Source organism: Callithrix jacchus, chromosome 8 (genome assembly GCF_049354715.1).
Source record: "Callithrix jacchus isolate 240 chromosome 8, calJac240_pri, whole genome shotgun sequence".
Classification (NCBI taxonomy): domain Eukaryota; kingdom Metazoa; phylum Chordata; class Mammalia; order Primates; family Cebidae; genus Callithrix; species Callithrix jacchus.
Window position 1 is genome coordinate 53,394,428 of NC_133509.1, and position 27,895 is coordinate 53,422,322.

The following is a 27,895-nucleotide window of genomic DNA, read 5'->3' on the forward strand; positions in this document are numbered from 1 at the left end:
AAGCAACTTGCCTACCACATGGATAGCAAAGCAGGCATAAAAACTCATTGTATTGAGCTACTGGAATGGTGCTTCAGAGTAATAGATGCTGAAGTATTCTGTGACCTGTTTAATGAATCAGTGTCAGGCCTTCTCTTTCGGTAGCCTGTGCTTTAGTAATGGGGAAGATAGCTTGGTTCTCAGGAGAGAGAAAGTCACACATTTATTGAGTACCTACTTTGTGCCCAGTATGTGCTTGGCATTTCACCTTACTTCATTTGATTTTATCCAGGAAACAAGTAACCAAGTATAGTGACCTCTAGGCTCCCATTTTATGCACTTGGCAACTAAGCCTGAGGATAGAAAAATAATTTGAACAAAGTCTTGCAGCAAGTTAAAAAAAAAAAAGGCCAAGATCTGAATTGCATTCCATATCCCAGACCCACACTCTTTCCAGAGCACTGTGCAGGGATGCCTGGAAAGGGGGCTGTGGGGATGGAGAGGGGGGCATAGGGAGGCATGGATGCTTATGGGGCATGGCCAGTAGCTTACCTCACAATCATTTATTCTCTATATTGAAACTAAAAAGCAATTTGGATACTTTCCAGCTGAATGAAGAAAAAGGCCCCAGGTCCCTGAGTCCTTCGCTGGGCCATCTCTGCCTCATCTTTATTTCAGAGGCATCCCTCCCTAATGCATCAGCAAATGCCCTCTGTCCTCACTGTGCTCTTTTTCCTGTCATCATCATCATCGGTCATTTAATCGCCTACATGTATTGAGAAAGGGATTATGAGGCTGGTTGACAGATTTCAGAAACAGGCTAATTATCTTCATCTGATGGATGAAACCCTGTGGGGCTCTAGAGGAGGACTGTTAGAATCACAGTCTCACTGGTGGCTTGCAGGGCTGCCTCTGGCAGGATGGGTATCCACCTAGCTAGGGAAACAGTCCTGGGAGTGAAGCAATTGCTTCTACACTTGTCTCCATCCTTATAGACATGGAGGCTCTGGTCAAGGTAGAAAACCACAGACAGAGGGAAATTTAGGAACAGATTTAGCAGAAATATACACCTCTCTTGAGCCTGTCTAGACACAGCCTGTCCTGAGAGCCAAGCTCTGTGGGCCAGTATGACTATGGCAGTTTTGTAGGATTCACAGCCAGTCATGGATATAGTCCATATCCACTGCACCTTCTCCTCGACAGCACTCACTACCACCTATTTGTAGGAACCTATTTTTGTTTATTCAGCTGAAGCATTGCTTTGCCTAACTAAACCATAAAGTGAGGCTATGGTTAAGAAGGGCCAACATTGTTGGGGAAATTTGGTCCCTGTCACACCTGTCTTGTCTGTTTTTACATGGTAATTGTGAGGATTAAATGATCATTCAGGCACAGTAATTAAGTCTGACACAGAAAGCTCTTGGTAAATGTTGGCTATATTATTTGATAAGGTTCGGCTCTGTATCCCCACCCAAATTTCATGTCAAATTGTAATCCCCATGTGTTGAAGGAGGGGCCCAGTGGGAGATGATGGAATCATGGAGGCAGGACTTCCCCCCATGCTATTCTCATAATAGAGTTCCACAAGATCTGGTTGTTTTAAAGTGTGTAGCATTTCCCCTTTGTACACACTCTTTCTCTCCTGCTCTGCCATGATAAGATATGTTTGCATCCCCTTTGCCTTCCACCACAATTGTAAGTTTCCTGAGGCCTCCCAGCCATGCTTTCTGCACAGCCTTCAGAGCTGTGAGTCAATTAAACCTCTCTTCTTTAAAACTTATGCAATCTCTTCATAGTTCTCTGCTTATGGTATAATCTATATATATGCAATCTCAGGTAGTTCTTTATAGCACTATGAGGATGGACTAATACATTATGATAATGAGAGGTGCGATGTTCTAGAAGGCAGTTTGAACTTTTATTCTTTAGCCAAGAAAGCCAATATAGAAAGATACAGGTGTACATACCCAAAAATCACATACAGACCTGGGATGTGTCCTGCTGCTTGCTGTGGAGGCTGGGCCAGCCCCATACCATCACAGGCCTCAAGGGGTCTGATAGCCAGTGCCTGTTTATGTGCCCTGATACACCATAAACAGAGCAGTTCATTCTTATCACCCGAGAACAATGCTCCAGGTCATCTTCACAGGTTTTTCCTTTCACTATAAAGACCCTTATAACTCTATTCTGAATAATCACAACAGCATCCTTATTCTAGCAAAATAAGGCCAAAATGGTGCCTACTGTACAACCTGGGCCAGAGAGTCACTGGGGAAACACAGAGAAATTTGCATGATGCATTCTCAGAAAGTTCTCTTGAAGTCCATAGATTTAACTTTTCCCCGACCTTCTCTGCTAATAAGTAGTAGATATTTGACTACTTTGTAATTCAGACCAGACTTTTGGTCTAGAGGAAGCTCTAGGGCACAGAGGGCATGAGTTTTCCCCGGTAAATCTTCCCAACTAAATCTAGAGGGTGTTATTGCACCACCTGACCCCTGACACAGGAAGCTTCGTTTCTCTGCCAGCAATCAGGACAGTCATCAAAAAGGCCATCAAGTTGCCACAGCTCATCTCCTCGATGTAAATGATTAGTGATGTGCAGTGAGGTTTTGATAATGGCCGATTACTCACCACAGTCAGTAACCACTGGAATCTTGAGATTTTATTTCTTCATCCTCAGGTTTTACTATTAGGAAAAGTAATCTGGCTACCATTAAAATAGGGCATTAAAAATGTGGTGGTAAAATTCTTGATGATCGTTAATTTAACCCAGTGAAGCCAAAGGCTTTCATTTGCCATTTTAGTAAACTGGCACAACCCTTTCAAGAGCTCTGTGATTGAGATAGAGATAGAATCTTGGAATATTAATACATAAGTGACTTGACTTCATAGAAGTGCACAGACACACAGAGAGGCAGGGTGACTTGCCCAAGGTCACATAGCCAGAGCTAGAACAAAGGACTCTTATTCCCTGCCCAGTTCTCTTGTTGCTATACCACACTTATATTCATTTTCTTCAACATAAATTTTATATTGCTAATTTCATTTTATTGGTGAAAAAATGAAGGCTCTGGGAAAATGAGTAATGTGCCCAGCTGAGAGTCTGAAAAAGAACTAAATCTTTATGATTTGGGGGATTTTATTTCAGAATCAATGTTATGGTTTATTAAGAGAACATCATCTAGACCATACAATGTACATTTAAAGCATTGACAAAGATAACTGTTTTTCTGAGTTTTATGGACCTATTAAAAGTAAGCAGCTGTAAGATGGTCAAGTAGATGTGCTTAGATTCCCGCAGCATGAGTTTGAATCCTAGCCCTTACATTCACTAATTGATTGTAATATTAGGCAAGTTTCTTAACTTCTATATGTTGCAGCTCCTCTGTATGAAAAACAAGAATACTAGCTCCCATCCTGGGGGATGGGGGCTAGGGAATATAAGGATTAAATAAAATAGTGTTCAGCTTGATGTCCTGGTGCTTGGAAGTTTGTATACCTCAGCTTCTGAAATGAGCACACAAAGCATAGCTTATAAGAACTTCATCTCCACATTTATCTTTTCAAATGCTTTCAGCAAACAAGCAACGGGAAGCTCAACTCAGTAGAATAGCCATTACTGTGAGTTTAGCCATGGAGCCAGCCAAGGGCTGAATTTATCCAGTGGCTCTGCTCACACCCCAGACGGGCATCTTGCTCTTTGTTCCAGCTTTGCTTTCGGGCTGGCAGTAAGATGGTGGCTGCAGTTCTGGGCCTCATATCCATGGACTACAGTGTCAAAGAGAAATGTGAGAAAGTTTATCTTGCCCTGGTATTACAAGCAAGGATTCCGAGCTCACTGTTGATCGGAAAAACTTGGTCACAGGCTAACCCATGTACCAGAATGTGACCTAGAAAATTGAACATGCTGGTTGACTTAAGTCAACAGGGTCCATTTTTGAAATAGGTTTGGGTCATTTTACATTCCTAAGGAGCATAGGCTATAAGTTAGAGAGGCAGAAACCTGTGTAAAATTAGGGTTCTGTTAAGAAGGAAGAAGAGAGGAGTGCTGTGTATGTGGTCAGTAATACCCATTATCCATGGTGGTTCATTTTCAGCATCTTTAATTTATTCAGGGGTTATTGTTGAGATGCAGCCATTCTAGCTCATGATTTTCAGAGAGATAACAGGGCAAAAACAAAATCTGTGTTCTAGAACCTGAAGACTATGCTGTCTGTAATCTACACACGTTATCTAATGGTCCACAACAGCTCTTCAGTAGGTGCTTTCTCTGTTTATTCACAAGAGAGCTCTAGCCAGATTGAGCCAGACCTGTTATATCAATGGTCCTGCAATTGACTCTAGTCACCCCAACAAAAACATAGAAGACTGTATCTCTCTCAGGTCTCAGTTTCTGTGTGCACATTTGTTGTGGCTTTCTAACAGAGACTCTCCAGTCTGATTTACAGCTTCAGAAAAGAGTTAACCATTCTCAACCCAAGACTTTCTAACAGCTGGACTGATTAGTTTTCTATTGCTGCTATAACAAATTATCCCAAACTTAATGGTACTGCAAATGACACGAGTTTATTGTGTTATAGTTCTGGAGGTCACAAGTCTACAATAGGCTAGTAGGGCTGCATTTCTTCTCTACCCTTTAGGGGAGAATATACATCTCATGCCTTCCCCAGCTTCTAGAGGCCTCCTTCATTTTTCATTCTTTCTAGTGTATGGCCCCAGCACCGTCTGTGATAGCATTACTCAGGACCTCTGCTTCTGTCGTCATCTGTCCTTCTCTGACTAATTTTCCTGCTTCCCTCTTAGAAGGACTCCTATGATGACATTGAGCCCTGAATAATCTCCCCATCTCAAAATGTTTAACTTGATCACATCTGAAAAGTCTCTTCTGTGAGGTAACATATTCATAGGTTCTGGTAATTAGGACATGGACAGTTGGGGGAGGTGGAGGGACATTATTTAGCCCACTGCATGGAGAAGGAAAGCAAAGGTCAAAATACACTTGTTCTTTATACTTGGAAATGATCTACCACCTGTTCCTGCCTCCAGAGCATTTGCAGCATACCAGAAGCTGACTTTTCAATCACTTACAATTTAAAAATAAGTGTACATCATTTAAATGCACATAATTATTTTTCTTTTCCCATTGTAATGTGAGCATTATAAATTGCTTTCTAAGTGTAACCTAAGTATGGTTTAATTTTGTTTGCTCCGTCTACTCAAAGATTAGATGACTTTTCCTTCCAAACTGACCCAGATTTAAGAGCACTCACAAAAATAAGCCAGCATAAGTTTGAGACCTGTGAGCTGCGGGGATTTGCTTTGCCAGCGCTTTGTCTCTACTCTTCGATAATAATGTACTCCATTGCATGACGGCCACTTGGATTATGATCTAAATTTGGGGGAGGAAGTAAAAGATTCTTTCCAGACCACTGCAGCCTAAAATTTTTAACCTGCACCATGAAAATCAGTGATCTTTCCATGAAAATAAGTGACCTTTTCTTTATGGTAGTTGGCATTGCAAAGCTGGTAATTTTATTATTTAAAAAGGAGTTACACCAACTAATCTGTAGAGAATTTCTCATAAGGTTCACACATGGTGGGCTTGGGCTCTAAAGTCAGAGGAGAAATATACAAAATGACAAGTGGAAGAGAATAAACAACAGTGAGTGATACCTGGACTCCAAACAGAGTACTAAGGCCAGCTCAAATTTAAAGACACTGATGCTTTGTTATCATATGAGATGTCTGAATAGTCCAAAAGTTAGGTAATGAGTAGTTTTGTTTTTTCTTTTTGAAACATCCCTCAGGCATCAAGTCTCCCTAAACCTTATAGTGCCTTAGAAATATTTCCATTCTGAGTTTGCCTGAACAGCGATTTAAAATGCAGCTTTTAGACTATATATTTGATACCATTGCCTTAATGTGACTACCCCTAATTACACCAATTGCAAAAGTGAAGTGAATTAGAATGTTAATAATAATCTCATAAATGAAGCCATTTATAATTATCAAGGAAGCCATCTGTACATGACTAGCTTCCCTAAGACATTCTGTTCAAGAGGATTTGCTTTATTTCTCATCAGAAAACATGTGCTTAGCTACATATTTTTCTTTCTTTTTCATTTTTGGAAAAAACGCTATCTTATAATCCCATGAACTGAACCATCAAGTGCACTTGACAAGGGCTTCTTGAAATTCTGCTAAGTCAGTGCATAAAATTCCTAGAGCTGCAACAAGGTCTGCTAAGGTTTCCTAATTATGCGTGGTGGCTCTGAGTGGGGTAAAGTGGTGTGCACATGCGTGTGTGTGTGTGTGTGTGTGTGTGTAAGAGTAAGATGGGCTATGCATTGTGGCAAATGGTAGACTTAACCCCTTTGCCTCAACATCACCTTGCTTCTGATGGCTGTCCCACTTAGAGAGTCATGTTTTCTACAAATACTGAAATGTTTTGTAGTCATTAAATGGTAGCATTTCCAAAGATGAACTCAGAAAAGCAACAGAAATAAAATCAGTATTGAGTTGTAACTCTTCTTAATGTCTCTATTGCTCTCTGTTTATGAAAGAGATTCAAATATATTAATGAGAAATAAGTCCCTTTGCTGTTTGAAAATCCTACCAAAACTGTCCGCATTCCCCCATGGATACTACACACACACACACACACACACACACACACACACACACACATACAGGTACTACATGTATGAATCATCTCCCTAAGGAACATGGCATTCTAAAATAGTCATAACAAAGCATAATTTTTTTATCAGATCGTTTCTGATATCACTCGGAAGGCCCCTCTTTTAACTTTCTGATAGAGCTTTATCTTCCCTGCTTCTTTAGTCTCCATCTAATGGAGACTTATGCTAGAAACATAAAAAACTTCAGATAAAAAAGCCATTGGAAGAAAAGAGATCTTAATATTTCTCTTCTCTTGTTTCTTTTGAATGTATGTGTCACTGTAGGAGTTATGCCTTCTTAGGAATTGTATTTCCTAATTGTACTAGACAACACAGTTTTACCCACTGTTCTATACTTTTTTATTAAATGATTCACATATGTTACTCAGCTTCCCCAACTAGGCTGTTGTGGATAGTAATTGTGTCTTGAAATAGTTTCTCAGGGAGTACTTAACCTGGAGCATGAAACAGATAACCAGAAAATGCTGTTCAATTAATAGCTAACTTAGGAGTGTCACAACTGGAATTAACTCAGCTGCTCAGATGAAGACAGGCAGAAACCTGTGAATTAGATATGTCCTGAGTCCTCGACACATGTCAACCTCAGGGCAAAGCCTTCTGTAGTTTACAGCTCTAGCTTCCAGTATTAGTAAGAGCAAAGTCATTGCTGAAGGATCAGCTAATGTTGGGGACAAAGAGTTAAGTGCCTCCCCCTCCAGCCTGCAGCCCACCTTCCTCTGTGCATGTGCAGAACAGGCTAAAGAAGGACATGCAGCCTCAGCTTAATATAAGTGTGACTCCCTCCTTGCTTAGAAGGTGACTTCTTAAGCCCAAATTAAGGAGGAAGAAAGCCTTAGGAGCCCTTCAGGCTATCAGGGAGCCCTTTGGTGACAAATGCTTGATAATGGCCGGGGTCCTTGACTGCCAGGATTCAATTTTCAAAATAATGATTCTTTAATCCTCACTTTATTTCTCAATGTGAGGTGTCTTACTTTTCTTATATGAGACACTCTTCTTACATGAGATACTCACATTTAATCTCACACATACCCCCTCCCATCCAGAAGTAAACATGGAAAGCTTCCTAAGCTGTAGCTTTCGAGGTTCGGGTCTCAGCTACTTGATCAGAATCATGCAGCCGAATAGAACATGGTTCATCTTAGCTGGAGGGAAAGCTTTGGTTTCCAATTATAGCCTCACTTTGGAATAGGCCCTTTTATATAAATCACTGGTTCTCAAACCCTTTGGTCTTGGAACCCCTTTACACTGTTGGAAATTACTGAGGACCCCAAAAGCTTTATTTTGTGTGGGTTATATCTATCAATGTTTACCAAATTAAAAATTAAAATTGACAGATGTTTAAATATTTATTAATTTATTTAAACACAATAAAAACCTTATACATGTTACATAAAAATACTTTTAGGAAAAACAAATTTTTCAAAACAAAAATAATATGACATTTCTTTGCATGATTATAAATCTCTTTAATGTCTGACTTAATTGAAGGCAGCTGGATGTTTGTATCTGGTTAAAGAATAGGAAGAAAAATGGCCTTAAATAAATATATAATTCGAAGGAGAGTAGTATTTTTCACAGCCTTTTCCAATAATTATGGGTATTCTTCTCTGAATATATAAATATCTAATACTATGTCTTAACGAGTAGTAGTTTCTGAAAAGTTAGTTGGCATCTGGAATCTGAAACCATATTAAATAGATGTTTATACTTCATTACATAAAAATTCGTTGGCCTATCTTGCACATTGAATAGATTTTTTACCTATGAATGTTTTTGTAATGTCATTCATTGATCATTGGGAGACTATGATTCACTGAGTAATCAGAATTTCCAAATGTTGACACATTTCACTATAAAATACTTTTAAATCACATTTTTTAACATTGACAGCTTAATCAGAAAAACCTTTAAGTATTGGGAAACTATTGAGCTCCCAGTGGCAGATAAACATTTTTCAAAATTCTAATTTTCACTTGAAAGCTCAAATTTCATTATTGGCAATAAATACTGTCATTTGAAGTGAAAGGCTTACTTTTTTTCATTTTAAGTCCAGTTATCAAGTTAACCATAGTGTGTCCTTCTTGACTTAAAAATGGCATTCCTTGAAATAAGCAGCTAGTTTAGCTCAAAATTCCATCATACAAGTGCTTTTCCTCCAGAAAAACCACTGAACTTTGAAACACAGCAGAAGTGCTTTTCTTCTTTTCTTTCTGTGTACCATTCTGTCACACAGGATATTTTAAAGATGTACACTCAGGAGTTTATATTAATAGAATTAATAACTTTTACTGCTGCTTTCAGGATATCCTCATGTGAAACTGGGCATTTTTCTGGAAGTGTGGTGATAAAGATATAGTTGGGTGCTGCTGACTCGATTTGTGGCTAAGGCACATGCAGTTTTACCCACCATTGCTTTTGTACCATCAGTGTAATTATCAATGCAATGAAAAAGGCAAACAATATCTTGCAATGTTCATGAAAACACATTTGGCCTTGAAGAGTATCTCAAGGGTCTTGGGCCCTCAGGGCTCTGCATATCACATTTGTATAGCTATTGGTATAGATAGCAGTGATAGTTCACCGCTATTAAACCTACAGTATGTGCCGCACATGGTTGTATGCATTAATTAGTTTAATCATCAGGTGTAGAGGTATATGGAGAGCCTAACATAGTCTAAAAAATGTATTCTTTTTAACTTCTTGACTTTGGTACATTTTGGAAACTAATGCATGGACATTAATTAAAATCTGAAGAATTTTCAGTAGCATTTGCTGCTAGGGGTATAAAACTCCATTTTCTCAGTCCCAAAAGTGTTTAGACCTTGAGAAGTTCATTGATTCTGCCTGGGTTTGCTTGGTAGGCCCTGAGTCTGTAGTATATGTCATATCACAAAGTATGCTGTGTTTTTCATGGCTCCTGAAAATGTCCCCTTCTTCCCCTCTCCCCCTGAATTTCATTTCTTTTAATAGTTATTGTTTCTTTCATCTGCTACACCGTGGTCTCACATTTGAAACAGTGTCCAGTACACAGGGCTTCAAATGTCAGACCTTCTGTGGAATTCCCTCTACCTGTCAGCAATGCAGCAGTAAGTCTTGCTGCCTTTTCTGGCAGGACTTGGTGGCTACTTTTTTTTTGTTTGTGTAAGTGCACTTTAGCTTGGTCATATGGAAATATTTATCCCATTCTCTGACACTTGCCTTGAAGGCTTGCCTGGACAAAGATGGTATTGGAAGGTATTTGCTGCTCCATGCTTTGAGGCTGAAAGGCTCTTTCCTTTTCTATTTGCTCTCAGTGAGGTGTTTTGCTTTACATACATACTCTCTTCTCTAGGCCACAAATGTTGATTTAGATTTTTGAATCGGTGTGAGGCTAAAAGCTTACCAAATCCTGAATTCATCTGAAAGCCAGATTAAGGGAAACTAACATTTACTTGGTTTTATTATGATTCTGTAAAATTCTCTGTTGAAAAGAAGATGGTCCTTGAGCAGATTAGTAATTCCACCTGATCTGATTATTGCTTTTCAAGTGTAGCAGGGGCTGGGATAACATGTATTAAATCTGCAGAGAATTTTTTTTGTTGCTGGTGAGAACTATAATTCTTTCAAGCCAAGGTACAGGTATTAGAGGAAATTGTACTGACAGGACTAGAAAAACTTAGGTTGGGCTCAAGAGTCTATGTTTCTGTCTTGCTTTTGTTCTTACTACACAAATAATAACTAGGAGTGCGTCCATACATATTTGTGGTTGCCTCTGTGATGGTGCCTCTGCTGTGCTGCATGCCCAGTGCCCTGGGCTCCGCAGTTGCTGGCCTGCGCACTACTATGGCTCCCCCACCATGCCAGCAGCACCTGGGTCCTGCGTCTGGCCCTTTGCACTGCTCGGCATGCAAGTGTGTGGGGTCTGCACGGCAGCTTGGCCTCCTGTAGCCTCCTAGGCCCTGTGCCCGTGACTACAGCAGCTGCGCACTGCACACCAAAGGAAACAAAGCTTCTATTGAATTTCTGAGTGATGAAATTAAGGAGGAAAGAAAAATCCAGAAGCCTAAGAGACATTCCCTCCCTAGGAGGTCTGGAAGGTGGGAGCTAGAATTTAAATGGAACCGAAGCTAAATTAGTGTGGCAAGTTGCCAGGGGAAAGATCACTGTCGCTTTCACTATTAACAACAGCACCCCACCCACATCTGATGGTGAGGAGGAGCCTTCACAAGGGCAGAACATTGAAGAATGGGATTCTGAATTGACATCAACTCCCAATTTCATAGTTATGAAGAATGGTGGCAAGAAGGCCCTGGTACTGAATCATCGCCATCAGAGGATGAGTTGGGACAAGAAGAGCAGGTGGAGAGTAACATTTTCTCCATCAGGAAGGTTAGCTGTCAGTCCAATGGCAAGTCTGGATGGAAAGACACTAGTACACACTCAACACAAAGTCCCCAGACTAGGCTTTGTATTATTTCCTGGAGGACCAAGGGGTGAACGTCGCTTTTGTGCATGGGTTGATGGCGCTCAGCACAGTTTTGCAGCACCAGGAGGACGTTACTTTTCTTGAAGATCTCAAAAGTTTTGCAAAGAGCCAGCAACTAGACAGACACTGAAAGCCTTAGTTTTATGGCAGGCTTTGGCCAGTGAAAAATCCTGCTGTGAAGCCAGGCACTATCATTCTAATATCATGAGAAAAAACAGCAAATTTAAATTACTTCTTTTGTGCTCTCATTTACTATTCATTTGGTCTGTGCAAATATATTATTACTAGATTTTTAAAATAATATGATAGACAATGAAATTGGGTTTTCTCCTCCAAAATATATATGTGTGCATTAACTAGAAGATGCAGGAACTTTTATATTTGGACTCTGAGGAAGCAGGGTTTCGACAAGGAGCCCAGCATAGCCCATAAATGACTTTGCCCCCAGAGGATACAGATATTATCTAACCTAACAGGCATTAGAGTGTTAGTCCCTGCCTAGTGAGATTTCTTAAGAACGTCCTTTAACTCTGCTTCTCTCTGACTTGGGTGTCCCTTTTTAAGGTTTTTCGTTTATGTCTCCCATCTGAACCTAACACACCCACAGGGTTGATAGACACAGCAGTAAGTTAAATTAATCCTTTACATCTAGGTCTCTTTTAGAGCTTGGTAACTGAGTTCTATTTTTATATCCTTATGATGCACCAAGACTGTATATAGAGCAGACATCTGCCATCTAGAGTGATATAGAGTAGAAACCTTGACTATTAGAGATGGCACAGGCTACCAGAAGCACTGGTCTGTTTACTCCCGATTCTTTCACTGACTTACTGAGTGACCTTCATTGTCCCCTTGGCTCTGCCTGGCCTGAATTAAGGATCTTCCTGCCATGCATACCTGGTAGGACTGTGATATGCAGTGCCAGAGTAGGATTCATTTGTGATTTAAGAGTAGCATGTCATCTTCTGGAAGTGTGGATGGCATGGGAAGGGGTGAGCATTGCCTTCCCAGCCATTCCAACAGGTCCCCTTCCTCATTTACCTCCTACACCAGTGCCAATCACAATTTTCAGAGCCTTTTTAGTATAACCTCTGAAGGTTCCACAGCTGCTTTGAGTCCCAGTTCAGTGATCTTTCTTTTACTTGTATAGACAGTAAAATTTCTGTAAAACCAGTTAAGCCCTAATAAATTCTGAATTCAAAGTCATTGTGGTTTTTATCTGTCGATGCTTATGAAAGATGCTTATTAAGGCACAGTGTCAGCTAACCCTTGCCAAAGATCCAGTACAAAAAAAGTCTGTTCAGCTGATGGTCAGATGTCCCATTGTAAATCCTTTAGATCTGTTCTCTCATCCCAGCATGAATGCAAATATTATTTAATTGAAATAGAATATTTAGCACCCTCAACTCATAATTCTTTCATTGTTATATAGACGGTTTGTCTTTTGATGGCGTATTCTACTTCTGTGCATGTCATACCCCACCCTTAAAATACAAATGTATGTTTGAGATAGAATCCCACTCTGTTGCCCAGGCTGCAGTGCACTGGTGCAGTCATGGCTTACTTCACCCTCAACCTCCAAGGCTCAAGCAGCCCTCCCACCTCAGCCTCCCAAGTAGTTGACTACAGGCGTGTGCAACCACACCCGGCTATTTATTTATTTATTTTTTTTTTTTGTAGCGACAGGGTCTCCAAAGTTGCCCAGGCTGGTCTCAAACAATCCTTCAGTCTCAGTATCCCAAATTGCTAGGATTATAGGCATGAGCCTCTACACATTGCCTATAATAATAATTTTTTAACTTCAACCAACAATGTAGCTTATGTTTGCATGAAGTGGCTGAAACACCCAGCTCTCCCTGAGCCATGACAGTCACAGACCTGGTCCCTCCTTTTGTTCTTCCAGCAACATTGAAGGAACTCATCTCACAGACGATGATCTGTTGGGCCCAGGAGGACCAGATCCAGGATGCAGAGCTGGTCCGAATGATGTTCAACCTCCTCCGGAGGCAGTACGACAGCATTGGGGAGCTGCTGCAGGCACTGCGGAAGACCTACACCATCAGCCATGCCTCTGTAAGCGACACCATCAACCTGCTGGCTGCCCTGGGCCAAATCCGCTCCCTCCTGAGTGTCAGGATGGGCAAGGAAGAGGAGTTGCTCATGATCAATGGGCTGGGGTAGGTGACTCTCAGTTACATGCCATTCTCTCTAGAGACTTTAAGTGGGAAAACTGATTTGCCTTGATAAATGGATGTTCTGGAATCAAATCATATTAAATCTTTGTGTGACCTGATTTCAGTTTCACTTCTCATGAGGTCATATCCTTGCCAATACCTCCCCTTTGTAACCTAAGAGACCCAACTACTCACAGGAAGGCATTGCTAAAAGAGATATGGAGGAATCTGGGGGAAAGGAGTTATTTGGTTTTAGTCTTTGGAAAATAATCCCAGGGAGGCCATGAAAACATTTGGAGGAAGAGATAGTATGTTCAACCCAAGACAGAAATGATGTGAGCACTTGCGCTTTTGACTAGATATCTTCCAACACTTCCCTCCCAAAAATTGCCCCCGATCTCTCCCTTCTCTCAGGACTAACCTAGAGGCATTTTTGTTAGTTCGTTGAGATACCTTTCCCCATAACGGTAGCTCATGGCTCTCCCATAGAAACCATGTAGTCAAAAAATTCAGAGCATTTTAGACATCAAAAGGATTTCCTTTCATTATGCAGTGTAGCACTTCTGTTTTGCAGATGAGAATATCAAGGCCCAAAAAGATTCACTGACCAGCCTACAGTTTTACTTTATTAGAATTGAGAGCTAGACCTACAGGCACCCTCCTACCTACCTTGAGCCAGCAATTCCATCCTACCACCCTTGAGCCAGCAAACCAAAGGAGCATCACCAAGGTGCAGGAAAGGGAAGTTCAGGATCCTTGCAGGGAAAGGCATGCATTCGTCAAACTCATTTCTAAAGAGAAACTTATATAAATGAAGAGGCTTTTATAGGAAGAGAGTACAGGTAGAGAATGACTCTCTCCCCCAGGCTTCGTAGTGGACGTAGCAAAAGCTGTAGAGACGTAGCATGGCAGTTGCAGGTGGTGTTTCCCGAAACCCTGAAGAGAAAGGGAATGGGCAGCCAGAAAGTAACCACCAAGCAAGGGGGACACAGACAGTTACTGGGCTGTTTCTGTATTTTGATTTGCATGCAGCTTTACTCTGTGAATTTACATTAAATGACTTAAAGATTTAATTGTTCTTGCATGTTAATGTCGTGAGTTAGAGATAGTCTTGAGTTTCTAAAGACTATCATCCAAAAGCTTCATTCGTATCTAAAATGATTACAAGAAAAAAATAAAACAAGGGATGTTTAATTGGTCATTAGAAAGAAATGTTTCAAAGAGAAAAAGCAAGTACATAGAAATAGAGGAGCACAGAATATTTTTGTCAGCTAAAATGACCCTCCGCATATATTCCAACTGGCCTAGTGCTCTCTTATTATCTTTTAAGCCTGTCACTTTCATATTACTTCACCCCCATGTGTTTGTATGTTCTCATCCCTGAATTTTCATAGCATAGATATAAGCAAGTGCTGAAGACTCTCTCTGATCCTTATCCTAGAGACATAATGAACAACAAGGTGTTTTACCAGCATCCCAACCTCATGAGAGTCCTGGGCATGCACGAGACGGTGATGGAGGTGATGGTGAACGTGTTGGGTACAGAGAAATCTCAGGTAATGCTATAGGGAGAACCTTACCAGAACTCCCCGCTTTGGAGCAGGAGCATGTGAGGTCACTTGTTCAGAGTCACATGGCTGACATCCCTTGCCTCAGTTACTCTTCCAGGGAGAGGAAGGGACATGCCCAGTGCCAGGAAGGAGCCAAGCAATGGGATAAAGCTGCTGGATGAAAGCCCATTGTGTAAGAGCTCTTGAAGCTTAAAGGCTTTCTTCATTAATCCCACTGGGCTATTCATTTGCTAAGTTTATTTCCCGTCTTCTGCAGCCCTGCTCTTTCCAAGATGGAATAACTCTGAGTTCCACTTAGGAGCCTGATGTGCCTTATGCTGAGGCAGGAGAAGGCTGTTCTAAATGAGAATAGGATCTCAATAGTGATCCTGGCTGTGTTCCTCCAGAAGTATTTGTGTTTCCTCTGTCAACCAGGCTCCTGGAGAAGCCAGGTTTCCTTGCCAGCTTCCCCATAAGGAACCCGCATCAGGGGGATCTCTTGTTGGTAAGGGGAAAGAAGTGGGGATAGGACACAACTAGAGGTTTTTTTATCCAGCTAGGCTGGAGTCCTCCTCATGGAGGGGTCCTACTGCTTCTGAAGGCAGTAGATAGCGTATGGCTTCAAATATTGGAAATTCCAGAGTGCCAGCGTCCTAGGAATGGATGATTTCCAGTGCAGTTTCATCAGTGCTACTGGGGAATGGAGGGAGTGTCAAGAAGGAATAGAAGCCAAGGTCACATTCCTTACGGGCTTCCTTCTGATCTCTTGGGAAAGTGAAATCTCTCTAGAAGATCCCTAAGCACATGTCTGGATGCCTCAGCAAGCAGATAGACTGTAAGTTTCTGAACCTTATATTTTAGCACAGCCTCCATGATATTAAAGGAGGAAATCAGGGTTGTCTCAGGATCCTGAGCAAGGCTAACACTGGCACCATTTATTGAGCATTGTAGGATCAAAAATATGATTTGGCCCAACCTAGAGATGCTGATTACTTTGTTAAGCAGAAAAACCAAGCACAATCAACAGTAGTGTAAGTTGGCATCTTTATGCTAAACTGCGTGAATCAAATTACAAGTGCTGTGGAATCCCATAGGAGTGACAAAATAACCACGGAAGACAAAGAGTGATGCCTTTCAGGCTTGCCTAACTGTAGAGGCTGGCCTTGACCCAGGGCACTTGGGCTTTGATATACTGGTGGGCCTTATTTGTCTGTGATTCATTCATTCTCTCTCTCTCTCTCTCTCTCTCTCTCTCTCTCTCTCTCTCTCTCTCTCTCTCTCTCATTTCCCATCAGAATTCTGTCCACTTCCTTCCTAGTTGGAAACAATAGCCTGGTACAAGGTCATGCAATTTCACATGACTTCCAAGGATGATTGGGATTCTTGTTTGACATCTGTTTCTCTTGGAGGAAAGATATTTCAGGAACTATAACCATCATTCAGTATTTTTGGGAGACTCTTCTTAGATGTCCACTCTCTCTGTCTCTCCTATGAATAAGTCTTAGAAAAAAAATGGAAGGAGAATGTTCATTTTTCCAAGTGTTCACAGCTTATAAGACTTTACCCAGTTAAGACTCTGAGGTCAGAGTTTTCAGAAAGGCCTTATGATAGATACTTTTCTTTGACACTTTCTACTTCTCCCTACAGATTGCATTTCCAAAGATGGTTGCTAGCTGCTGCCGTTTCCTTTGCTATTTCTGTCGAATTAGCCGGCAGAATCAGAAGGCCATGTTTGAGCATCTGAGTTATCTTCTGGAGAACAGCAGTGTTGGCCTAGGTGCGTGAGTCTTGTTGTAACTTCCACATTCAAACTCAAAGGTTACACTCCCTCTTTTGACCACTGAGGAAATACAGGGAAAGAAGCCACATGCATCCTGTGACATTTGTAAATACTAGAAGGGACCCTGCCTGATCTAAAACAACTGGAATACCAATGCCACAACAACGTTCACCAACATAAGTAGAGATGTTGCTACCAGCTAACGTTGGTGACAGATTAGTGCTGGCATAGTCATACAGTTTTACCTCCTCTGTCTTCGGACCAGTGGCCTGTGGTTTACAAAATGCCCCTGGGATTGCAGATACAGTCTGGGTGCACAGCTCTTCCCAGCCCACTCAACTGACCAGGGAGCAGTGCTGATAAGACGAAGGTCATGGATCACATCTTGTCTTGGCAGGCTGGCTGCAGGCTGCATGCCTGTCCATCAACCTCCCCGCAAATGCTTTCCTTAGCAGGGAGGCAGACTGGCCAAGAGCAATTGTGGATAAACATGTAAATCCATCACCACTACTAGAAAAGCAAGTCAATTCATATGCTTTACTCACTGTTCTGGATATAAATGAAATGAATTTGTGGAATACACAAATACTTGCACTTGAAAACTGAAATTTCAGGGGTTTTTATTTATCAGATGCAACCTCAGGCTACTGACGTTTTTGTAAATTGCCGCCTGAAGTTTTTCTTGATTCTAGCCTGAGAACCAAACAAGTCAAAAACAACATTGGTGACCTGGTGAAACTATATGAGCTAATCCCGTTTGATGCTGTTTTTAAACTCTAGGTGGTGGACCCAGAAATATCCAAGTTCCATTGGGCTTAATTGGTCAAGTGGCATCTGATATGGGGCCTCCAGAAGTTTTGTGTTAGAAAAACCTTAGGAAATACATGGTCCCGGCTGCTAATATAAACTGCTTATCTATTAATTCGTATTCATGGTAATGAATGTGGGGAGGAAGGATAGCTAATAGAACTGTTCCTAGGCAGATTGTCCCGTTGGAGAAGGGTCGGGTAAACCGGTTTCAATGTGTTTGCTGCCCTCTCCTGTCCACTTATGTGCACTGCAATGTCAGCTCAGCATTGAGTGGCTTCCTCTGTCCCTTTCTTGCTAATTCTCCGCTCCTCCCTCAGCCTCCCCATCGATGAGGGGATCCACCCCACTGGATGTGGCAGCGTCCTCCGTGATGGACAACAACGAGTTAGCGCTGGGCTTAGAGGAACCAGACCTCGAGAAGGTAACTGCCCTTGGGGAGGCAGTGTGTTGTTCTCTTCCGCCTGCAGTGCAGCTAAGCTAAGGATAAGCAGACCACAGATTGAGTCTCTGTCACCGTATCATCGTCTTGGTGGGCTTGTAGGGAGAGTGTGGAAGAGTGAGAAACTGGTAGCAGCACAATGTTTATGACCAAGGGATCTCCTGTGAGCAGAGGTAGCCAACTTCAGGGACATGGATATGTGAACATTTGTGTTCTTTGTATGTGGAAACCCAGCCTCATTGGTCTACATGGAACATTATCAGATACCTGTGGTTCCTAATAAAGTTCTGTGTAACTTATAAATTTACCTATATAAGGAAGAGACATGGCAGAATGTTGTATAATTGGTGTCCTTTCCACGTACAGCTGAGACAAACTGAGCTGTCCTCCGCAGGGAGTGTGAATGAAGCTCCTGGTGGTGGCGATGGTTGGGAAGGCCTCACTGCATCTTTTCCCCAGCTTTTTCTTCCAATGATGTCCTTGACCAGAGGGCTGACAGGATTCACAGTGTGACTTTCTGAGTGTGAAGAAGAGCAACCCGCAGGGGTGGAGAGGGGGAACACGGACAAGTCAAAGACAAGTTAAAGGTCATTGCTGTGTAGTGGGTTTGGGAACACGCGGAAAGGAGCCCTGACCCTGACTAGGGGATGGGGACGGTCACTCAAACAGTCCTGACCTTAGGGATGAGCAGACGCAGAGCAGCCACATTGTTGAGGATGCATGCCAGCGAAGTTTGCGTCTCCGAGACGAGAGCATGGCGTGCTGGGGAGTAGGAGATTGGGTATGACTGAAGCACAGAGTGCCTGGGGGATGTGGTGAGAAATGTGGCAGAAGCAGTAAGGAATTGAACTTCATGCTACCGTTTCTATTAGCAAGAGACATTCACCCTCATACACTATGCCAGGCTTTATGCTGAATGCTTCCCATAGAAGAACTCATGTGACCCTGAGATCTTTCATTGTAGCCTGCCAGTTACGGGCAAGGAAGTGGAGGCATAAAGAAGTTGGGTAGCATCCTCAGTGTCATGCAGTTCATCAGTGGCACAGCCAGGCATCAAGAGTGTTGGGCTCCAGAGGCTGTGCTCCTACCTGTTTTATTACACGAGGTCACCAGAGAGCCAAGAGGCATGGAAACCACTGGAGAGTATTAGGCAAAGAGGCAACATGGTACGACTTGCATTTCAGTAAACACATCCCAGTTTCAGTAGGAAGAACTGACTGGAATGGAGTAAGTCTTGAGGCAAGGAGGAGAGTTTCTGCAGTAATCAAAGCACAAGACTGTGCTGGCTTCAATTCATGTTGATGCAGTGGGTGTGAGAAGTGTTTGAAGCCAGGGGACCTGTATGTCAGAGGACAAATCACAGCCATTAATCAGATATCAGTTCAGCCCATGTTTTCCTCTCAGGAGTGCAGGAAGTAGAGCAGATCGGAGGAGGCGGGTGATGGGCTGACTTTGGGTTCTGTCAAGTTTAAGATTCCCAAATAACAGTGTCAAGTGGGGAGTTGAGTACGTGGCCCTAAATCTCAGGAGAGCTCTCTGAGCTACAGGTAGAACACACAGAGGGTGGCTGAAGCTCAGGGGACACATGAGGTGACTCCAGGGGCTGGCCTGGAACAAGAAGAGAAGCATAGCCAAGCCAGAGCCCTGAGGACCCCCAGCATTTAAGGGAGTCACTGGGGAAAAGGCGCCAACAAAAAAACAGAAGGAGGAGCAGCCAAGAGGACAAGAAAACCCAGGAAATGTAGTGTCTGAGAAGCTGAGAGGAAAAACTAGAAATATAAATATTTTTTTCTTCCTGTCACATAGTGAATGTGGGGTGGGTCAAAGAACACAGAGTAAGGAAGAGAGAAGGGGATGTCTTGATTAAATGATGATGGCAGCAGATGGCCATCATCTAGCTGAGGCAGCCACAAAGACCACGTCGTACATTTACCACTCACGAAGATTCTGCTGTTTCAGGCCTTGGCAGAGAATCGTTGGCCAAGCTGCAAAACCGCGGCTGATCTATTAGGATGAGATGATAATTACCCACCAATAATTCACTGACATTTTTGAATTAGTAAATTCTATTTCAAATGCATTCAACTGATAATTACTGAGGGCCTATCTTGAACCAGACAGACGCAGCGCCTGTGTTGATACAGCATATTTCTAATAAGAGGAACTTCCGTTCTAGTAAGAAAAGATACAATTTTGCCAGGGCTGCCATAACAAAGTACCACAGGTCAGGTGACATAAACATTGGAAATTTATTTTCTCACAGTTCTGGAAGCCAGAAGTCCAAGATCAAGGTGTGGGCAGATTTGGTTTCTTCTGAGGCCTCACTTCCTGTTTTGCTGTCCTCACGTGGTGGTTTCTCTGTGTGCACATATCCTTGGTATCTTTCTCTGTGTCCACATTTCCTCCTCTTTAATGACGTAACCCCAACAACTCAGTTTAACTTAATCACCTCTTTAAAGCTCCTGTCTCCAAATACAGAAACATTCTGGGGTGCTGGGGGTTAGGGCTTCCACATATAAAATTGGGGGAATACAATTTAGCACGTGACAGAGGAGTTTGTCTTTGAATTGGTCATTTAATTTTGTTCTTTAAAGTATCTTGAAATATCAAAGAAATATTTTTAAAATGACAATATTTTGAGGTGACAAATTTAAGTAAAAGCGTTTTTTAAATTGTATCAGATTCATTATTTCCACTGGACTTCATTAGATCCCTTATAAATCATTAAGTTAAAAGCAAGAATCAAGGAAAGCATCTATTTACTGATCTTATCAAATACAATGCTTATCAAACAATCCAAGAACATAATGAAGGAACCTTGCTTTTTAAAATTCTGTTAAAAGAAGTCCCAGTCAAATATAACTTAGATTTAACTTTAATAAGCCCTCCCAGCTGCAAAAGGAGTACGTGAAAATGACCAGACCAGAGGGAAATGTTAGAAGTTGCTCCTCCAGGCCCTGTAGGCCTGTGTTGCAAAGGACACCACCTACCTCCTGCATACACACGCCAAGACTCAAGCACCATGCCACCCATCCGTGCCTTGTGGGAGAGCCACCATAAATTCTTTGTCTATTCATGGTCTCTGCTTCCAGTGGGAGGGACCTCCGCCAAATTCTGTTATTCATACATTTAGATGACGATAAATAGTTTAGTGTTTTAGGTGGTGTGATGATAACCGATGTTTGTGTGAAAAGCAGCTGAATGAGTCTTCTTTGACAAGGCAATGTCACAAGGTTTTGAACTCAGTATCCTATTCTCAGCCTCAGTTCATCTTTTGAAACAGTGTTTCTCAACAAAGACATGGAGCCTCTATTGGAAGAAGTCAGATGTGAGGAATGCAGGCTAGCAAGTTGGGAGATGGACAAATGGCACTTGGGAAAATCTGTAAAGGGGGATGAGGTTTGCCACACCATTTTCAAGTATTTGGGGTGGCTTAGCACACTGCCATAGACTTTATTCAGCCCAGTGTCAGGAAATTACCCAAGTTTGGTTCACAGGAAAGAACAGCAAGGACTGGTGTGCTGGAATTTCTCCCTTCTACAAATCAGGACAGAAATTAGGGCAATTAGGATTGAACAATAACCCCTCCCCAACACACATACATTCTCTCTCTCTTCCCCAACGCACCCCCCCCACCTCTCTCTCTCTCTCTCTCTCTCTCTCTCTCTCTCTCTCTCTCTCTCTCTCTCTCTCTCATGGGAAATTATAACAGCCTGTGAAAAGTTCTGCGCCTGCATCCTTTAAAACTCTGCCCAATTCTGGTCCTTATTGATGCTTCCCTGACATTCTAAAGACAAAATCAAACCTGAACTCTAAACAGAATATTACCTTTACTGGCTTAAGAAGGAAAAAGTGTGGTGATAGATTCTTGCTGAGTTTTGCCTTATTTTTATTGTACTTGCAAAATAGAGTATTTGACATCAACAAATAAGTGATTCATTGAACGTTTATTGAACACCACTATGTGCTAGGCCCTGGGGGCTAAAAAATTCCTTAAAACACCATCCCTGACTTTGAGGATTTTGGAGCACAGTGGATTCTCCTCTTCTCTGTGTATACATAAAATATCAAAGGTGAAATTAGAACAGCAACTGCATTTTAAACAAAGGTCCATTTGCCAGAATTTTTGTCTGACAGCTGCTGAAAAGAAAAACAGAGTCTAAAACTCTCTATAAGATCCTAACATAGAGATCTCGTGAGAAGTGTTTGGTAACCTGGAATCAAACAGAACACCACCAATCCCAGTCCTTAATGGATAGGGAGCTCTTTTTCTGGCCATCCCAACCTTAACATCTTGGCTTTTGACTTTGGACAGCTATCGTGGATGCAGAATGAGAGTAGAGATCCCTGATTATGCAAGGGTCCACTCTGGGTCAATCAGTGACTGAATATTTTGGCCTTGCAATACCATGGCCAAATGAACATGGACAGGCCCCCATGGTCCCTTCCTTTTCTGCACTGTTATTTCCCCAGATGTACACAAGCTAGGCTTAGTTTTCCATGGCAGCTCCCTCCTGCCAGAACTGGAACAACCTGGAACTGACAGTACATGGTGTGTTCCTACATAACAATGTTACTCAAACTTGTTAATTACTTGGAAACAAAAATGAATTGGAGGCTTTTTCTAGCCTCTAGGGACACGGAAGCCTTTCAGTTCTTAGAATTTTACAGGCCTCACAGCTATCTCAAAAACAAACGTGAGCCATTCTTTTTTTGTTTCTTATGTATGTGTAAGATTTATTTTTAAACTTTTATTCTGTTAAAATACACAAAATATATATTTTACCATCTTGATCATTTTTAACTGTATAGTTCAGTAGTATTCAGTACTTTTGTAATGTTGTTCAACTATCACTACCGTCCATCTCCATAACTCTCTTCGCCTTGTGAACCTGAAATTCTATACCCATTTAACAATAACTTTCCATTCCTCCCTCCCTTCCCCAAGTCCCTGGCAACTGCCATTCTACTTTCTGTCTTTATGGGTTCTCTTCAAATTACGTCATATGAATGGAATGATACAGTATTTGTCTTTTTGTGACTGGCTTATTTCATTTAGCATATGTCCTCAGCATTCATCACTACGTAGCACATAGCAAATTCTGTTCCTGTTTAAGGCTGTATATCCCATTGTACCTATATATCACATTTTGCTTATTCATCCATCAATGGCCAAATGGATTGCTTCCACATTTTGGCTTTTAATTATTTTAGGGTATATACCCAGAAGTGGAATTGCTAGATCATAAAGTAATTCTGTTTTTAATTTTCTGAGGCTCCATAGTACTGTTTTCCACAATGGCCGCACCATTTTACATTGTCACCAGCAGTGCACGAGGGTTCCAACTTCTCCACATCCTCAACAACTCTTGTTATTTTTTGAGGTGCATTTTTTAATAGCCTTCCTAATGTGTATGAGAGAACATTTCTGTACTATTTCTGGCAGGTGGTGACGTACTTAGCAGGCTGTGGCCTACAGAGCTGCCCCATGCTTCTGGCCAAAGGATACCCTGATGTCGGCTGGAACCCCATTGAAGGGGAACGCTACCTGTCCTTCCTGAGGTTTGCCGTCTTTGTGAACAGTGAGTCCCACATTTTTTCCATACCTTTTATACCCAGAATAGCATGCTCATGGATATATGCAAGGAAAGGGATATTCTTTCCATTGCTTCTTACACAAAAATGTAATAGATTCCACAGGTGTTTGGTGGTTGGCAAGAGAAATCGCAGGGAGAATCAGGCCAGACAAGGACACAGAGTAGAATCCAATGAACAGAGCATTGAGCATTAGTCCCAGATCCAGCAACAAACTCACTGCCTGAGGTTAATCTTGTCACCCCTCTGCACTATAAAAAGGGGCCTTATGCATATCATTGTTAATACCTCACCTGTTTCACAGAGCTAAATGCACATGTGCGTCTAGATCATTAGACTATGGTATGAATGAATGAATGAACAGATGGATGGATGAGTGAATGAATAAAATCAAGTGTGATGGAGTAGCTGTAAAAGATAACTCCCAGGAGAAAAAAATTGCTATAGCAACCCTAAATATTATTCTTCATAATACAATCTACCTCCCATTTATAGTGAATTCCAACACTACCAGAATTCTTTAGTTGTACCAGAGTAATGTGCTGAATATTATGTAAAAATAAGTGGGGAACTTTCTTGAAAATGAGCCTTGTCTCATAAGAATCTTGTTATAATACTAATTCACTTGTTGTGACATTATAGTCCCTCTCTCTTCTCTCAGTTCGAGGTTCCAGGCTAACAAATTGAACTAAGCAGGTTTAGATGATCTCAAAGAGAGACTGCAGCTAACACACAATCATGCCAGTTGTTCTAAGTATAAGAATTTGTCTCAAAATATGTTGACATAATGTGATCATTATATTCCCATGTGCTTTCCTTGCTGTCTCTCTACCCTCTCATTTCACCCGCTTACTTTTCTTCACCATACTATACTGTATTCTTAATATTTAAATGGAGTCTTTTCTCCTTGACCTGGTTAGATTGCAGGCCTTGGGGTGGCTGTGTTTTATTCCCCTGGGACCCACCCAGCCAGGTTCCTAATCAACTCTGCTTCTCTCTGTGTATTCATCACTACATCCTTCTGTCTGTTTATCACCAGCTTTGCTAACCTCCATTTTCTTCTCTCGAGGGCAGTTTTAGAGTATCCTCTAATAGCCTGGTTCACTTTGTATGCACATGATCACATATCCAGAATTAATGCAGAGTTATTGTAGGAGTAAAACAAATTTGTGGGTGTAGGAAGTGGATATTAAGAATTTATACGGCTCACCGAATTATGTAAATAGATCGTTTGCAGACAAATCCGATTAAGGCAGGACCAATTTATTCATCTTGGTCACCTTCACAGTCAAGATCAAGAGCTTTTTGAGTCATTTTATGAGATTGTGAAAGTAAAGGAATCCACTGACTCTTCTTCTACCCAAATTGCCTAAATTCTAACACTTGCTTTTGTGGATTAGGTACAACCATATTGAACTAAACTCTAGACCAAAATGTTTGGTCCACCCCTTTTGCTTTCACATTATTTTGTATCTTTTCAATATATTTTCTGCACCACAATTTAATGCAATAAACTCTGGCATATTGGCCCATCAATAGAAATATATGTGAATTTTAATGTTTATTTGTCTGTATAATAGCCATGTCTAGTTTTGACAAAGGATGTCAGTTTCTCCTTTCAAAGAATTCTCAGTCTTTTAAGGGGAGCAGACATGGACCAAGATCATACAATAAAAGCAAGAGGAGTAAGGCAGGGAGAGAGCACTGAATGGGTTCAAGAGGGGAAACTCTTACCTTATTGAGGAGATCAGAAAAGGCCTAATGGAAGAGGTAATGTTACACATAAGCTTTGAAAGGTCAAGTTTCCAAATACAAACATTCATTTGAGGCACAGCATGTACAGTGGCTCAAAGGCTACAGCATACTGTGCTCTGAAAACCTAGTGCTATTGTTTAAATGTGTCTTCTGAAAGCATGTTTTAGAAACGTAATCCTGAGAGTTGGGAGATTGGGCCTAATTGGAGGTGTTAGGTCATGAGGACTCTGTCTTCATTAAAGGATTAATGCCCATTATAAAAGAACTTGAGGGCACGAGTTCAATATCTTGCTTTCTTGTGCACACTCTCTTGACATGTGTTGCCTTCTGCCATGTTATGATGCAGCAAGAGGGCCCCTACCACATGCACCTTCTTGATCTTGGACTTGCCAGCCTCCAGAACCATGATCCAAATAAGCCTCTATTTTTATAAATTACCTAGCCTTTGATATTCTGTTACAGCAATACAAAACAGACTAAGATACCCAACGATCTGTCAGTCTAGAGGGTAGATGCATGGATGGCAGTGGTAACACATGAGGTTTAAAAGGTAAGTGGTTATAATAGGGTAAACCTAAATGCCAAGTTGAAAAGTTTAGTATTGATTCAGTGTGTAGAGAACTGCAAAACCTTTTAACAGAAGAGGGACTGATGGGTTGATACCCATTCATGGGTTCTGTGCTCAGGTTGGCATAACGAGTTTCTAAATTATGGTGTTGGTTAAAATGGATTGGAAGAGATACATTTGATAGAAATTAGAGATGGAATTCACAGGACTGAATTAGGCCATTCTTGCATTGCTCTAAAGAAATACCTGAGACTTGGTAATTTATTAAGAAAAGAGGATTAATTGGCTCACAGTTCTGCAGGCTTTACAAGAAGCATAGTGCTGGTATCTGCTAAGCTTCTGGTGATGCTTCAGGGAGCTTTCAGTCATGGTGAAAGGCAAAGGTGGAATAGGCATGTCACGTGGTGAAAGCAGGCAGAAGAGAGGGAGAGAATGGAGATGGGGAGGTGCTACACACTTTTTTATTTTTCTTTCTGAGAGAGTCTTACTCTGTTACCCAGGCAGCAATCTGAGCTCACTGCAGCCTTGACCTCCCAGGCTCAAGCAATCTTCCCATCTCAGCCTTCCAAGTAGCCGAGACTACAAGCATGTGCCACCACACCAGGCTAATATTTTTGTATTTTAGACAGATGGACTTTCACCATGTTACTTGGGCTGGTCTCAAGCTCTTGGGCTTGAGTGATCTGCCCACCTTGGCCTCCCAAAGTGCTGGGGTTACAGGCATGAGTCACTGTACCCAGCCTACACACTTTTAACTGACCAGATTTCATGGGAATTCACTGTTAGGCAGACAGCAACTAGCCATGATTCAAACACTTTCTACCAGGCCTTGCCTCCAGCACTGGGGGTTATAGTTCAACATGAGATCTGGGCAGGGACAAATATACAAGCTATGTCATTCTGCTGCTGGTCTCTCCCAAATCTCTTGTGTTTCTAATCATGTCTTCCCAAAGGTTCCCCAAAGTCTTAACTCATTCTGGCATTAGCTCAAAAGTCCAAAGTCTCATCTGAGACAAGGCAAATCCCTTCCACCTATAAGCCTGTAAAATCAAAAAGAAGTTTGTTACTTCCAGGATACAATGAAGATACAGGCATTGGATAAACTTTCCCCTTTCAAAAGGGAGACATCTGCTAAAAGAAAGGAGCTGCTGGCCATGCATGGTGCCTCGTGCCTATAATCCCAGCACTTTGGGAGGCCAAGGTGGGTGGATCACCTGAGGTCGAGAGTTCAAGACCAGCCTGACCAACATGGAGAAACCCTGTCTCTACTAAAAATACAAAATTAGCCAAGTGCAGTGGTGCATGCCTGTAATGCCAGCTACTTGGAAGGCTGAGGCAGGAGAATCACTTGCATCCAGGAGACAGAGGTTGTAGTGAGCTGAGATTGTGCCATTGCCCTCCAGTCTGGGCAACAAGAGCGAAATTCTGTCTCAAAAAAAAAGAAAGAAAGAAAGGAGCTGCTGGACCCAGACAAGTTGGGAACCCAGCACGGCTGTTGTTAAATGTTAAAGCTCCAAAATAATGTCCTTTGACTCTGCGTCCCACATCTAGGGCACACTTGTGCAAGGGGTAAGTTCCAAAGGCTTTAGGCAGCTCCACCCTGTGGCTTTGCAGGGTTCAGCCCCTGTGGCTACTCTCACAGGTTGCTAAGTGCCTGTAGCTTTTCCAGGTTCAGGGTGCAAACTGCCAGTGGATCCACCATTCTGGGGTCTCGAGGGTGGTAGCCCCTTTCTCACAGCTCCCCTAGGCAGTGCCCCAGGAGGGACTCTGCATAGAGCATCAAAACCCACATTTCCCCTCTGTACTGCACTAATAGATGTATTCTGTGAAGGCCCCACTCGCATAGCAGGATTCTGCCTGGGGACCCAGGTCTTCCATACATCATTTGAAATCTAGGTGGAGGCTGACAAGTGTACTCCACTGTTGCATTTTGCACACCTGTAGGCTTAACACTATATGGAAACTGCCAAGACTTACAGCTTGCATTCTCCTACGTGGCAGCCTGAGCTATGGCTGGGCCCATTTCAGCCACAGCTAGAGCTGGAGCAGTCAGGATATGTTGGGAGCAGCGTCATG

General features: G+C 42.0%; 1 protein-coding gene and 1 pseudogene across 16 annotated transcripts in view; both read left to right on the top strand.

The window, feature by feature from the left end:
• The window catches only part of RYR3 (ryanodine receptor 3), a 572,638-nt gene that overhangs the window by 387,427 nt on the left and 157,316 nt on the right, over positions 1-27,895 (top strand). For all 16 annotated transcript variants that reach the window (XR_013521058.1, XM_054240576.2, XM_054240580.2 and 13 more), the window contains 5 exons: positions 13,052-13,325; positions 14,764-14,878; positions 16,520-16,649; positions 17,780-17,883; positions 23,348-23,483. Coding sequence is in view for 15 of the 16 variants with exons in the window: in XM_054240576.2 (XP_054096551.1) it covers positions 13,052-13,325; positions 14,764-14,878; positions 16,520-16,649; positions 17,780-17,883; positions 23,348-23,483 (759 nt within the window). In the remaining variant the exon portion in view is untranslated. The remainder of the gene's footprint in view (positions 1-13,051; positions 13,326-14,763; positions 14,879-16,519; positions 16,650-17,779; positions 17,884-23,347; positions 23,484-27,895) is intronic.
• On the top strand, positions 3,716-11,384 carry LOC144577524 (complement component 1 Q subcomponent-binding protein, mitochondrial pseudogene; annotated as a pseudogene).